Below are 16,219 nucleotides of genomic sequence, written 5' to 3' on the forward strand. Positions count from 1 at the left end.
GGAGCTTGGAGTAGAATGCTTGTTTTGGGAGTCTAGTATTGGGCATGCAGACGATGTGACCGTCCATCGGAGCTGATCGAGCGTGGTCAATGCTTCTATGCTGGGGATGTTGACCTGAGCGAGAACACTGACGTTGGTGTGCCTATCCTGCCAATGGATTTGCAAATCTTGCGGGGGTAACGTTGGTGGTAATTCTCCAGTGTTTTGAGGTGCCTGCTGTGCATAGGCCATGTCTCTGAAGCACATAGGAGGGTGGGTATAGAAACATAGAAACACAGAAATAGGTGCAGGAGCTGGCCATTCGGCCCTTCGAGCCTGCACCACCATTGAATAAGATCATTGCTGATCATTCACCTCAGTATCCCTTTCCTGCTTTCTCTCCATACCCCTTGATCCCTTTAGCCATAAGGGCCATATCTAACTCCCTCTTCAATATATCCAACGAACTGGCATCAACAACTCTCTGCGGTAGGGAATTCCACAGGTTAATAACTCTCTGAGTGAAGACGTTTCTCCTCATCTCAGTCCTAAATGGCTTACCCCTTATCCTTAGACTGTGTCCCCTGGTTCTGGACTTCCCCAACATCGGGAACATTCTTCCTGCATCTAACCTGTCCAGTCCCGTCAGAATTTTATATATTTCCATGAGATCCCCTCTCATCCTTCTAAACTCCAATGAATACAGGCCCAGTTGATCTAGTCTCTCCTCACATGTCAGTCCTGTCATCCCGGGAATCAGTCTGGTGAACCTTCGCTGCACTCCCTCAATAGCAAGAATGTCCTTCCTCAGCTTAGGAGACCAAAACTGAACACAATATTCCACTGAGGCCTCACCAAGGCCCTGTACAACTGCAGTAAGGCCTCCCTGCTCCTATACTCAAATCCCCAAGCTATGAAGGCCAACATACTATTTGCCTTCTTCACCGCCTGCTGTACCTGCATGCCAACTTTCAATGACTGATGTACCATGACAGTCTCGTTGCACCTCCCCTTTTCCTAATCTGCCGCCATTCAGATAATATTCTGCCTTCGTGTTTTTGCCACCAAAGTGGATAACCTCACATTTATCCACATTATACTGCATCTACCTTGCATTTGCCCACTCACCTAACCTGTCCAAGTCCCCCTGCAGCCTCTTAGCATCCTCCTCACAGCTCACACTGTCATCCAGCTTAGTGTCATCTGCAAACTTGGAGATATTACACTCAATTCCTTCTCTAAATCATTAATGTATATTGTAAATAGCTGGGGTCCCAGCACTGAGCCCTGCGGCATCCCACTAGTCACTGCCTGCCATTCTGAAAAGGACCCGTTTATCCTGACTCTCTGCTTCCTGTCTGCCAACCAGTTCTCTATCCACATCAGTACATTACCATGTGCTTTAATTTTGCACACCAAGCTCTTGTGTGGAACCTTGTCAAAAGCCTTTTGAAAGTCCAAATACACCACATCTACTGGTTCTCCCTTGTCCACTCTACTAGTTACATCCTCAAAAAATTCTAGAAGATTTGTCAAACATGATTTCCCTTTCATAAATCCATGCTGCCTTGGACCGATTCTGTCACTGCTTTCCAAATGCGCTGCTATTACATCTTTAATAATTGATTCCAACATTTTCCCCATTACTGATGTTAGGCTAACTGGTCTATAATTACACGTTTTCTCTCTCCCTCCTTTTTTAAAAAGTGGTGTTACATTAGCTTCTCCAGTCCATAGAAACTGATCCAGAGTCGATAGACTGTTAGAAAATGACCACCAATGCATCCACTATTTCTAGGGCTACTTCCTTAAGTACTCTGGGATGCAGACTATCAGGCCCTGGGGATTTATCGGCCTTGAATCTCATCAATTTCCCCATCGCAGTTTCATGCCTAATAAGGATTTCCATCAGTTCGTCCTTCTCACTAGACCCTCGGTCCCCTAGTATTTCTGGAAGGTTATTTGTGTCTTCTTTCGTGAAGACAGAACCAAAGTATTTGTTCAACTGATCTGCCATTTCTTTGTTCCCCATTATAAATTCACCTGAATCTGACTACAAGGGACCTATGTTTGTCTTCACTAATCTTTTTCTCTTCACATATCTATAGAGCTTTTGCAGTCAGTTTTTATGATCCCAGCAAGTTTCCTCTCACACTCTATTTTCCCCCTCCTAATTAAACCTTTGTCCTCCTCTGCTGAATTCTAAATTTCTCCCAGTCCTCAGGTTTGCTGCTTTTTCTGACCAATTTATATGCCTCTTCCTTGGATTTAACACTATCCTTAATTTCCCTTGTAGCCACGGTTGAGTCACCTTACCCGTTTTATTTTTACACCAGACAGGGATGTACAATTGTTGAAGTTCATCCATGTGATCTTTAAATGTTTGCCATTGCCTATCCGCCGTCAACCCTTGAAGCATCATTCGCCAGTCTATTCTAGCCAATTCACGTCTCATATCATCGAAGTTACCTTTCCTTAAGTTCAGGACCCTAGTCTTTGAATTAACTGTGTCACTCTCCATCTTAATAAAGAATTCTACCATATTATAGTCACTCTTCCCCAAGAGGCCTCGCACAACAAGATTGCTAATTAGTCCTTTCTCATTACACATCACCCAGTCTAGGATGGCCAGCCCTCTAGTTGGCGCCTCGACATATTGGTCTAGAAAACCATCCCAAATACACTCCAGGAAATCCTTCTCCAATGTATTGCTACCAGTTTGGTTAGCTCAATCTATATGTAGATTAAAGTCACCCATGATAACTGCTGTACCTTTATTGCACGTATCCCTAATTTCTTGTTTGATGCTGTCCCCAACCTCACTACTACTGTTAGGTGGTCTGTACACAACTCCCACTAGCGTTTTCTGCCTTTTGATATTCCGCAGCCCTACCTATACAGATTCCACATCATCCAAGCTAATGTCCTTCCTTACTATTGCGTTAATTTCCTCTTTAACTAGTAACGCTACCCCACCTCCTTTTCCTTTCTGTCCATCCTTTCTGAATGTTGAATACCCATAGATGTTGAGTTCCCAGCCTTGGTCACCTTGGAGCCATGTCTCCGTGATGCCAATTATATCATATTCATTAATTGCTGCCTGTGCAGTTAATTCGTCCACCTTATTACGAATACTCCTTGCATTGAGACACAGAGCCTTCAGGCTTGTCTTTTTAAGACACTTTGCCTCTTTAGAATTTTGCTGTAATGTGGCCCTTTTTAATTTTTGCCTTCGGTTTCTCTGCCCTCCACTTTTACTTTTCTTTTTTCTATCTTTTGCTTCTGCCCCCATTCTACTTCCATTTGTCTCCCTGCATAGGTTCCCATCCCCCTGCCATATTAGTTTAACCCCTCCCCACCAGTACTAGCAAACACTCCCCCTAGGACATTGGTTCTGGTCCTGCCCAGGTGCAGACCGTTCGGTTTGTACTGGTTCCACCTCCCCCAAAACCAGTTCCAATGACCCAGGAATTTGAATCCCTCCCTTCTGCACCACTCTCCAAATCACATATTCATCTGAGCTATCCTGTGATTCCTGCTCTTATTAGCACGTGGCACTGGTAGCAATCCTGAGATTACTACCTTTGAGGTCCTACTTTTTAATTTAACTCCTAGCTTCCTAAATTCAGCTTGTAGGACCTCATCCCATTTTTTACCTATATCGTTGGTACCTATATGCACCACGACAACTGGCTGTTCACCCTCCCCCTCCAAAATGTCCTGTAGCCGCTCCGAGATATCCTTGTCCCCTGCACCAGAGAGGCAACATACCATTCTGGAGTCTCGATTGCGTCTGCAGAAACGTCTATCTATTCCCCTTAGAATAGAATCCCCTACCACTATAGCTCTTCCACTCTTTTTCCTGCCCTCCTGTGCAGCAGAGCCACCCATGGTGCCATGAACTTGGCTGCTGCTGCCCTCCCCTGATGAGTCATTCCCCCAACAGCACCCAAAACAGTGTATCTGTTTCAGAGGGGGATGACCGCAGGGGACCCCTGCACTACCTTCCTTCCACTGCTCTTCCTGTTGGTCACCCATTCCCTATCTGTCTGTGTTTCCTTTATCTGTGGTATGTCCAACTACTACTGCTCTGCTACTGCTCTGTAGATCATGAGCTTGGTGCCGGGTTTGAGGTCCTGGTCTTCAAGCATTCTCTTCCTCAGGTGACCGAAGGCTGCACTGGCACACTGAAGGCAGTGTTGGACTTCGTTATTGACGTCTGCCCTTGTTGGCGGTAGGCTCCTGAGGTATGGAAAATGGTCCAGGTTCTCCAAGGCCTCATCATAGATTATGATAATCGGGGGGCAATACTGTGGGGTGGGGGTGGTTTGGTAGAGGACCTTTGTCTTACGGTTGCTTAGTGTAAGGCCCATGCTTTCGTACACTACAAAGATGTTGACGATGGTTTGGAGTTCGACCTCCGAGTGTGCGCAGGTGCAAGTGTTGTCTGCATACTGTAGTTCAATGACAGAGGATAGGATGACCTTGGAACTGGACTGGAGGCAACAGAGGTTTAACAGTTTCTCGCTTGTTCTGAAGCGGCGAGGAGCGGAGGTCGGAATTAGGGAGGAGCAGAGGTCGGAATTGCGGAGGACCGGAGGTCGGAAGTGGCGTTTAGCGGAAGTCGGAAGCGGTAAGGACCGGAGGCAGGGACCGACGAGGTCCGGAGGTCGGGACCAGCGAGGTCCAGAGGTCGGGATAGGTGAGGTCCGGTAATCGGAAGCGGAGAGGAGAGGACGGATGAGGCACGGAGGAGCAGAGGGGTCGGAGCCTAGAGGTGGAGCAGCGTGCACAAGACCAAGCAAAGGGGCAGCATGGACCCATAGTGAGGCTGTGAGGTCGTGAGGCTCACATTGCGTACTATGAATTCCACATAGAGAGAGGTCCTGTGGGAAGGAGGAAAGAAGGAGGACAGTAGGAGTATGTTTGAGTTTGTGTGTATGTATTGGCACATGAGGCGGAGCCTGGTCTCCAGTCGTCTTGGAACCTCTTGCCACTGGACCAAGACCTAGCTCTGTCAAGCCCGTGTGGTGGCTTGTGTGCAACGCCCACCACACATTAAAAGAATTCACGCACAGACATCTAGCACCATTTAAAATGAGTTCATCAGTCACCTGAGTATTCATTTTTAATGTGGAAGAAAGTCATCCTCGACCCCGAGGGACTGCCTATGATGATGAGATTAGCTCCACTCCAGCGGAGGAAAATAAGGAAAGAGGATGCATCAACAGAAAAGAAGGACATGTAATAAGAAGCAATACCTGTCGATCCCGAACAGACCTGAAGGATTACAAAAGTGCAAAGTTAGAGAAAGGAAACATCGAAAGAAATATAAAGACAGATAGACAAGAGAAAGATACATAGCATTATGTATGTGCAGAGTCAGATTTAGAGAAAACTCCAGAGAATAACCCAGAAGGTATATGACTTACCTGAATTCTCAGCCAACCTGAGTTTAAATTAGAAGTCCAGCAACGTTTTGAATATAAAGTGTATCTTTTCCCACTTTTGCAGTAAATCCCCTGCTCAGTGATGGTAATAATCGTTTGGTAAATAATTAATACATAATCTGAGATCATTGTACCAGAACTCTTCTCCTCGCCATGCATCAAAATAAAAATATTCAGCCAGCTTATTCACATTACCAGTCTACAAAACTCATCCAACAAGTCTTCACCCTCTGGTTTAAACCTAAAATCAGTAGTTTGGGTGTAATGTTGGTTCGTGAGTGGCAGTTCATTATTTGGCTAAAAGTTTGAAATGGCCACTGTGACACCTTTTTAGAACTATGAGACAAATGTAATTGGAACTGGGAAGATGATACTCAGTAAGATAATGGGACTAAAGGCGGATAAATCCCCTGGACCTGATGGCTTGCATCCTAGGGTCTTAAGAGAAGTAGTGGCAGGGCTAGTGGATGCATTGGTTGTAATTTACCAAAATTCCCTGGATTCTGGGGAGGTCCCAGCAGATTGGAAAACTGCAAATGTAATGCCCCTATTTAAAAAAGGAGGCAGACAAAAGCAGGAAACTATAGGCCAGTTAGCCTAACATCTGTGGTTGGGAAAATGTTGGAGTCCATTATTAAAGAAGCAGTAGCAGGACATTTGGAAAAGCATAATTCGGTCAGACAGAGTCAGCATGGATTTATGAAAGGGAAGCCATGTTTGACAAATTTGCTGGAATTCTTTGAGGCTATAACAAAGAAGGTGGATAAAGGGGAAGCAGTGGTGTAATTGGACTTCCAGAAGGCATTTGACAAGATGCCACATAAAAGGTTACTGCACAAGATAAAAGTTCACGGGCTTGGGGGTAATATATTAGCATGGATAGAGAATTGGCTAACAAACAGAAAACAGAGATTTGGGATAATTGGTTAATTCTCAGGTTGGCAATCAGTAACTAGTGGTCTGCCACAGGGATCAGTGCTGGGACCTTACAATCTATATTAACGACTTGGAAGAAGGGACTAAGTGTAACGTAGCCAAGTTTGCTGACGATACAAAGATGGGAGGAAAAGCGATGTATGAGGAGGACACAAACAATCTGCAAAAGGACATAGACAGGCTAAGTGAGTGGGCAAAAGTTTGGCAGATGGAGTATAATGTTGGAAAGTGTGAGGTCATGCACTTTGACAGAAAAAAAATCAAAGAGCAAGCTATTATTTCAATGGAGAAAGATTGCAAAGTGCTGCAGTTCAGCGGGGCCTGGGGATACTTGTGCATGATACATAAAAGGTTAGTATGCAGGAAAAGCAAGTGATCAGGAAAGCCAATGGAACCTTGGCTTTTATTGCAAAAGGGATGGAGTATAAAAGCAGGGAAGTCTTGCTACAGTTATACAGGGTATTGGTGAGGCACACCTGGAATACTGTGTGCAGTTTTGGTTTCCATATTTACGAAAGGATATACTTGCTTTGGAGGCAGTTCAGAGAAGGTTCACTAGGTTGATTCAAGAGATGAGTGGGTTGACTTATGAGGAAAGGTTGAGTAGGTTGGGCTTGTACTCATTGGAATTCAGAAGATTGAGAGGTGATCTTATCGAAACGTATAAGATTATGAGGGGCTTGACAAGGTGGATGCAGGGAGAATGGTTCCACTGATGGGGAAGACTAGAACTAGTGGGATAATCTTAGAATAAGCGGCTGCCCATTTAAAACTGAGATGAGGAGAAATTTATTTTCTCAGAGGGTTGTGGATCTGTGGAATTCGCTGCCTCAGAGAGCTGTGAAAGCTGGGACATTGAATAAATTTAAGACAGAGATAGACAGTTTCTTAACCGGTAAGGGAATAAGGGGTTATGGGGAGCAGGCAGGAAAGTGGACCTGAGTCCATGATCGGATCAGCCAAGATCGTATTAAATGGCGGACCAGGCTCGAGGGGCCGTATGGCTGACTCCTGTTCCTATTTCTTATGTTCTTATATATCTTTTATGTTGAAATTCAGTGATTGATGACTGGTGCCATCACCAATAAGACAGTAAGCAAGTGCCCCTTTTTAACAGGGCACAACCAATAAAATGCAAATTGCACCAAATTTACATGAGACTTAACAAATCATTTAAAATTTTGTTTCGGCGACGATGAAGCACTCCAGTCCCTCCGGTGCCCACCGGTCATGGAAGTGTGTTGAAGATAGAAGGTGGAGTTGCTTATACCAGAACTACCAGGATCTTGTATCTTACAGAAATGGGCTCGGTTTATGTAAACCAGAAAACCTTCAGTAATTGATTAAAATAAAAACAGAAAATGCTGGAAAACACTCAGCCGGTCAGGCAGTGTCTGTGGAGAGAGTTAACTTTTCCATTCGATGACCTCGACCTGAAACGTTAACTCTGTTTCTCTCTCCACAGATGCTGCCTGGCCTGCTAAGTGTTTGCAGCATTTTCTGTTTTGCTTCTAATTTCCAACATCTGCACCATTTTGCTTTTGTTTTTTAATTGATTGTTGGCAACTAGCACTAGAATCATTGATATTGTTCCACTCAGTCAGTCATTGGGATATGCTGTTCTGCAGGCACCTTTCACGTTACCTATTCAACATTGTGCTTCACTGACGCAACAGATATGGGTGCAGCAATCAGATTTGTGAAGTAAGAATCTACCAAACCTATTTTAACCAAAACTACTTCTTTCTAACTATGCCTCACATCGATTCAATTGTCTCTGCTGCCAACGGTCATTACGAAAATCCTGAACCCTTTGGCTGATCGGCAAAATATTATAACTATGCATGTCAGTGAAAATGGCAGTGCATTAATTAAAATTTAAAAAAATCTCATTATGTATTTCTTATAAAACTTGTTTCCGAACAATCAACCTGTAAATTAAGAACTGTTAACAATACCATTCAAAAAAATAAAAGGACAGGTTTTTAGTACAACAGATATAAACTATGTCGGCCATGTAGGAGGGAGAGGAAAATTTGCCTGAGTAGATGCAATGCATAATTTACATAACTGGGTAAGCTACATAGCCGAATGGCTTTTAAAAAAATCCCTGGGTGGTTATTATCCCAAGTTTGAATTTTCAAGACTCTGTTTATTTTCTAATTCAAAATCATGAAATATTGAATTAAGTTGCACGGGTCAATTTTGATAATGTACCTATAGGAAAATGGGATGATGATTGTCCTGTTCCAATCATTTTAGCACAATGTGAAGTCTCCCTCATTCATCCGTCCTTCTCTTTTCAGTTATTTTGAAGTTTTGTTTTAAATTTAAGAATATTCTTCAGTAACATGTAGAGAAAAAAAATCTTGCCATCTTTTTTATCATGGTCACAAGAAATTCATAGTGACGGTGACAATCATCCAAACTGTATCTACTCATATCAAAGTTTGAATGGAAATAGACTTGAATATGAATCAGTTTGGCACAATTTGAAATCCCCTCAAAATCTACCACCCTTCCAGAGCGATATATTGTTTTCAATTTAAATTAGCACTATTAAACAAAATGGTTTTTATTGTGAAGGAAATTATAGTGGCACTAACAATCATTCAAAATGTTATTATGCTTCTTATCATATCAAATTTTAAATAGAAGTAAATCTCAATAATAGGAAACCACATACAGGATCACAGAATTACATAGAATTTACAGCACAGAAACAGGCCATTCCGTCCAACTGGTCTATGCCATTGTTTATGCTTCACGAGCCTCCTCCCACCCTACTTCATCTAACACTATCAACATAGCTGATAACATATATTGCCAAGTTATATACCATCCTGACTTGGTCATCCTGACCCCCAAACACCAAAAACACTAATAAAAAAATAGAAAAAATACACCACATATTTTTATTAATTTAAATTAAAGTTATTTATGTATTATAAAAAAATATATATTTTTCTGATTTTTTAAAAAGTTTTTTGAATTATGGTTTAAAGTAAACTTACCATAGTGGGGAGAGTTTTTAAAACAATAAAATGTGTTTTTATAATGTTATTTAAAAAAGTTTTTATGTATTTTAAAACTCTTACACCTGTAAAAGTAGGCTAGGCACCTGCTTTTATCAGGCACAAGCGCTTTCAGGACATCCGCTGGGTAAATACCGCAATCTTGCCCATGCGAATGTCCTCGTTCACGAGATACGGAGGATCTGTCAAGCTCCAGCTTGACCGATCGGAAAAGCCGGTTTTCAGCGCATGTACATTGGGCGCTGAAAAAAGGCTTTTGCGATGCTTTCCCGGGTCCGTACACACTCCACGTGGAGCCTGGGATTTCTGGGCCATTATGATTTAAGTTTATAAGTTTCCTTTGGGTTTTGTTAAGTTCTTTATTAGTTGTGCCCCTTTAAAAGTGAGGCACTTGTGTTTGCTTTTCGGTTGGTGACACTGGGTCTCGTGATGTGCAACTTTAAGAAACGTTTATGGGAAGGCCACCAGAGTGCTACACCGCATGCGCAGGAGCACGCCAGAGCCCGCCCTCTGCTCGGGCGGGGGGGAGGGGGGACGGGAGGATTGACAGCTGCTGGAGCCAATCAGTAGAAGGGTCAGCGTGATTGACAAATGGTCCAACCAATCGGCGGAGAAGAAGACGTCGTTCCCCTCGGACCGTCACGGCTGCGGCGCCTGGCATGGTGGCTGTTTGGGATGGCGGCAAGTTTGAGTGAAGCGCAGGTGGGAGCTCGGGTGATGCGGAGACTGTTGGTGAGAGAAGTTACTGGATTTGTGCGGGTGGATACACCGGGGGGCGGGGCAGGGGGGTTATTGGCGCCGGGCGAAGCGCCCGACGGCAGCGCCACAAACACCGGCGCAAATGTGTAATTGAGGCACCGATTCAGAGTGAACTGGGCCGAGTCAGAGGCTCCCCCCCGTGAATTCCACTTTGTGTTGTGGGGCGGGGGTAGGGGTTGGTTTTTGCACCAACGCCAGTCTTGTGGGCTTGTGAAGTGAAGCATAGAGACAGAAAATAGGTGCAGGGGTAGGCCATTCGGCCCCTCGAGCCTGCACCGCCATTCAACAAGATCATGGCGAGAGTCTCGCGTGTCTTTCTGTCAACGCCAAGTCATAAGAACATAAGAATTAGGAACAGGAGTAGGCCATCTAGCCCCTCGAGCCTGCTCCGCCATTCAACAAGATCATGGCTGATCTGGCCGTGGACTCAGCTCCACTTACCCGCCCGCTCCCCGTAACCCTTAATTCCCTTGTTGGTTAAAAATCTATCTATCTGTGATTTGAATACATTCAATGAGCTAGCCTCAACTGCTTCCTTGGGCAGAGAATTCCACAGATTCACAACCCTCTGGGAGAAGAGATTCCTTCTCGAACTCTGTTTTAAATTGGCTCCCCTGTATTTTGAGGCTGTGCCCCCTAGTTCTAGTCTCCCCGACCAGTGGAAACAACCTCTCTGCCTCTATCTTGTCTACCCCTTTCATTATTTTAAATGTTTCTATAAGATCACCCCTCATCCTTCTGAACTCCAATGAGTAAAGACCCAGTCTACTCAATTTATTACCATAAGGTAACCCCCTCATCTCCGGAATCAGCCTAGTGAATCGTCTCTGTACCCCCCCCCCCCCCCCCGCAAAGCTAGTATATCCTTCCTTAAGTAAGGACCTTGCTCTGGTCTCCAGATTCACAGCCACTGCAGCATTGTCGGAATCATAGAATTATAGACATTTACAGCACGGAAAGAGGCCATTTCGGCCCATCGTGTCCGCCCCGGCTGACCAAGGACTATCCAGCCGAATCTCACTTTCCAGCTCTTGGTCCCCAGCCATACAGTTACGGCACTTCAGGTATCTTTCAAATGTGGTGAGGGTTTCTGCCTCTACCACCCTTTCAGGCAGTGAGTTCCAGACTCCTACCACCCTCTGGTTGGAGACAGTTCCCCTCAAATCCCCTCTAGACCTCCCCCCTGTGAAGCGAAACCCAATGCTGCCATTGTAGTGTGCATGCACCCTTGTCAGCTGTGGCCCAGTGGATAGCACCCTCGTCTCTGAGTCAGAACATAAGAACAATATAAGAAATAGGAGCAGGAGTCGGCCATTTGGCCCCTCGAGCCTGGTCCGCCATTCTATAAGATCATGGCTGATCTGATTTTGACCACAACTCCACTACCTTGCCCGCTCCTCAGAACCCTTGACTCCCTTAGAAGGTCGTGGGTTCAAGTCCCACACCAGAGACTTGGGAATTAAAATCTAGGCCGCCACTCTCAGTGCAGTGCTGAGGGATTGCTGCATTTTCAGATGAGACGTTAAACTGAGGCTCCGTCTGTCCTCTCAGGTGGATGTAAAAGATCCCGTGGCACTGTTTCGAAGAAGAGCAGGGGAGTTATCCCTGGTGTCCTGGTCAATATTTATCCCTCAATCAACATCACTAAAACATTATCTGGTCATTATCACATTGCTGTTTGTGGGAGCTTGCTGTGTGTAAATTGGCTGCCGCGTTTCCTGTATTACAACAGCAATTACACTTTAAAAAGTACTTAATTAGCTGTAAAGTGCTTTGGGATATTCTGAGGTTGTGAAAAGTGCTATATAAATGCAAGTCTTTCATTTTCTTTCTTAATGTCAGGTATTTGACCTTGTTGCCTAAGGGGATGGTCTACTTGGGGATAATCCTGATCCCAAATCCATAGATTAAAATATCCCGAGTTACTGGCTGGCATTCAGAAAGTTATTTTATTTTGTTCAAGCAAAATTAAAACTCTCAAGTTAAACTATATATTTTTATTATGATTTTTCTTGGGGGTGCAGCAACAATTATTCAAGAAGATTAGGCAGGCATTCCTATACTTTATTTAGGAAGGGATAGAGGTTGGGATTGTCTTGGATCTGGCCTGGAGATGACGAAACTTGAACAGGTTCCCACTGGTTCTGTAGTTTAGTTCCACTCTAGCGGGGAGCTTGTTGAGTGTGAGGTGGAGCATTGCAGCGAGGAAGATTGAGAAGGGGGTTGGCGCGATGACGCAGCCCTGCTTGACCCAGGTCCGGATGTGGATTGGGTCTCTAATGGATCCGTTGGTCAGGATCACGGCCTGCATGTCGTTGTGGAGAAGGCGGAAGATGGGGGCAGCCGAAACGGAGGAGGACGCTCCATAGACCCTTGCGATTGACAGTGTCAAAGGCCTTTGTAAGGTCAAAGAAGGCCATGTACAAGGGTTGGTGCTGTTCCCTGCATTTTTCTTGCAGTTGTCGCGCTGTAAAAATCATGTCTGTTGTGCCCCGTAGAGGACAAAATCCGCACTGTGACCCAACCTCGATCGTCAAACTACAGTACACGGACAACTCATCCGTCTGCGCACATTCAGAGATTGAACTCCAAGTCATAGTCAACTTCTTCACTGACGCGTACGAAAGCATGGGCCTTACACGAAACATCCGTCAGACAAAAGTCCTCCACCAGACTGACCCTACCACACAGCACTATCCCTCAATCATCAAGATCCACAGCGCGGCCCTGGACAAAGTGGACCACTTTCCATACCTTGGGAGTCTCTTATTAACAAGGGCAGATATCGACAACGAGATTCAACACCGCCTCCAGTGCGCCAGCACAGCCATCAGCCGCCTGAGGAAAAGAGTGTTCGAAGATCAGGCCCTCAAATCTGCCACCAAGTTCATGGTCTACAGGGCTGTAGTGATACCTGCCCTTCTGTATGGTTCAGAGACATGGACCATATACAGTAGACACCTCAAAACGCTGGAGAAATACCACCAACGATGTCTCCGCAAGATCCTGCAAATCCCCTGGGAGGACAGACACACCAACATCAGCGTCCTCGACCAGGCCATCATCCCCAGCATCGAAGCACTGACCACACTCGACCAGCTTTGCTGGGCGGGCCACATTGTTTGCATGCCCGACACAAGACTCCCAAAGCAAGCGCTCTACTTAGAATTCCTACACGGCAAGCGAGCCCAAGGTGGGGAGAGGAAACGTTTCAAGGACATCCTCAAAGCCTCCTTGATAAAGTGCAACATCCCCACTGACACCTGGGAGTTCCTGGCCAAAGACCGCCCTAAGTGGAGGAAGTGCATCCGGGGAGGGCGCTGAGCACCTCGAGTCTCATCGCCGAGAGCATGCAGAAATCAAGCGCAGGCAGCGGAAAGAGCGTGCGGCAAACCAGTCCCACCCACCCTTTTCCTCAACGACTGTCCCACCTGTGACAGAGACTGTAATTCCCGTATTGGACTGTTCAATCACCTAAGAATTCATTTTTAGAGTGGGAGCAAGTTTTCCTTGATTTCGAGGGATTGCCTATGATGATGATGCTGATTAGGAAGGGATATATCCGAGGTCCAGTTTAACCAAAATGCACAAGGACAAGGTGAGTGGTGGATTGGGCATGGAGTATTCAAAACTATATTAGCTATTCAAATATAATTGATCCAGAGCATAGTTGTAAATGATGTGGCTTGGCTGGAGGTGAAGGGCAGTAGTATGGTACAGTACCTGAAATATCAGTTAAGAATTTATTTCACTTTCCCTCCTCTTCTCCCTCCCACCCCCCCCCCCCCCCCCAATCGCACACAGGCTTGAAGTATCAACATTAAATAATATACTCCTGTTGTAAATAGCTATGGTTGTAAGGTAGATTTGTCACATTCTACAATAGTTTCCTTATGGGGAATCCTCATTTTATTATAGATTGTTGTGTTAGATGTATATGAAGAAGGGTTTCTTCAGTGGTTCCAGCAGACTTGTCAACAATTCAGGTTGCCCTGTAAATTCTTAACTCACAAGTGTGACAAAAATGTGACCACATAACAGGAAGTGCAGTTTTATAGATGGGAGTGCATGTAACTGTAATATTTTTAATTTAGATATGTGTTCTGGCCAATATTAATCCCTCAATCAACATAACAAAAACAGATTATCTGGTCATTTTCACATTGCTGTTTGTGGGAGCTTGCTGTGTGCAAATTGGCTGCCACGTTTCCTACATTACAACAGTGACTACACTTCAAAAAGTATTTCATTAGCTGTAAAGCGTTTGCAGCATCCAGTGGTCGTGACAGGCGCTATTTAAATGCAAGTCTTTCTGTTCTATATATGTATATGCACTATACCCATATATTTTATATTATAATTTGTTTAACTCTCATTTGCTCTCCGTAAACATCGACAATGATACAATATACAATTCTGTATTTTTCAATGAATTGCTCCCTATTGTTGACTCTACGTTCATCTTTATTCTTGCTTTCATTTCCAACAGTACCTAAAATATACCAGCACAATAATACATTCTTTGTTAAAATATTTAATCCTTACTTGAACATATGTACAAGCATGCACGCAATCGTGGAATTATAGCTTGAAAATGCATCAAATACTCGCACGATACTCTAAAAATACACAATTTTGCTTATTTAATCACTGCAAATCAGTGTTCTTCAATACATGGGCTAAAACAGTGATTCATTGTAAGCAATACTTTGGGAGATTTGCTTGTTGTTGATTAGAAGCGCTAATCAAGTAAATAAAGTACCAAGGTAGTGGCAGGAAAATTACAGTTCTGGTATTCTAAATAAAGTCTGACCTCGTTATAGGTTGAAAGGGACTGACATGGTGCTGCTACTGGCCTATTGTTTTGAAGCTTGTATACCTTTTATGACTAAAAAATAAGTTTTATTGAGGGGAGGAAAGGATTATAATGGTTTTCAGTAGTTCAGTTATATCTCACTTGCATATGTTTGGATTCAATGTCCAGGTTGTATTAAGTCCTTAAGCTAAATGGTGTAATACATAGCATTGTATATTCTGGAAAGTAAAACAACTATTAATATGAATTGAAACTATTTCAAACAAAGTATAAATTAGCTGTCCTCAAGACATTTGCATTCTACCTCTTCCACCCAAGGGATTTATATACTATGGATGGGATGGGTTATTAATGAAATAACATGGAATCTCATTGGCCCAGAATTTGCAGTCAGCAGCAAAGCAAAGACATTCGTTGCCGGCCCCGAAATACGTTCAGCACCAGGATCTCACGATTCCTGTGTGGAGAACTTCGGGTTTTCTCACCTTCAATTCAATTGAAAAGTTTCTTTAATTTTTATTAAAATGATACATTTCACACTGCACAAAATAAAAATTAGTTTTCCAGCCCCATAACATTTGTTTAGCTGTTATAACGGCGTCAAATCCCCAGTCACACTTAATTGCTTTGGGTCTAACTTTTAGTGGTGGATTTAACAGCGTCCTTACTGCAGAAGAACTGAAGTTTTTGTCAGTTTTCCTGATTTGGCTGATTACACAGATTGTGGGGGTGGTTGGAGGGACACAGCGCAGCCTGTTTCAGAGCTGTCAGTGACTGACCACAACTTCGGGATTTCCGCATGTACCTGTTTCAAAGGCCGCATTCCGACCGCAAATTCCGGGCCATTATGTTTTTAAGTTTAATGTAAGTTCCACTTTTGTTTTGTAAGGGTTTTCAGGAACTCTGCATGGCACAGCCTTTGTGTAAAAATATTATCCAGTTGTGTTGCATTAGAAATGTTTCTTCTTGCCCTATCCTAATGTTAGCAATTGCTCTTTCAGAATCTGAAATGCCCATTGCTGGAACGAATCAACGTAAATGATTCTGATGCGGTTATTCAGTTGCTGTGCTCGCCTGGAGTGGACAGACTTCAGATCTTAGAATGGTTGTGCATCAGGTACGCAATGATTTTACATGCATACTTTAAGGTTTTTGGTGTTTATGAAATGTTTGAATATGTTATATTTAATAAATGGAGGGATATGAGATTGGGGCTAAGCCTATTCTTTGACCTTCGTGATAGT

General features: G+C 43.9%; 1 protein-coding gene across 2 annotated transcripts in view; it reads left to right on the forward strand.

Moving 5' to 3' along the window:
* The first annotated feature begins 10,010 nt into the window (after nucleotides 1-10,010).
* The window catches only part of haus7 (HAUS augmin-like complex, subunit 7), a 32,475-nt gene continuing 26,266 nt past the window's right edge, over nucleotides 10,011-16,219 (forward strand). Inside the window, exons 1-2 of one of the 2 annotated variants that reach the window (XM_070864392.1) lie at nucleotides 10,011-10,132; nucleotides 15,977-16,092. In XM_070864392.1, coding sequence (XP_070720493.1) covers nucleotides 10,076-10,132; nucleotides 15,977-16,092 — 173 coding nt within the window. In that variant the 5' untranslated portion in view covers nucleotides 10,011-10,075. The remainder of the gene's footprint in view (nucleotides 10,133-15,976; nucleotides 16,093-16,219) is intronic. The other variant, XM_070864393.1, reaches the window with a different exon arrangement.

Source organism: Pristiophorus japonicus, chromosome 21 (genome assembly GCF_044704955.1).
Source record: "Pristiophorus japonicus isolate sPriJap1 chromosome 21, sPriJap1.hap1, whole genome shotgun sequence".
In the NCBI taxonomy this organism is placed as follows: domain Eukaryota; kingdom Metazoa; phylum Chordata; class Chondrichthyes; family Pristiophoridae; genus Pristiophorus; species Pristiophorus japonicus.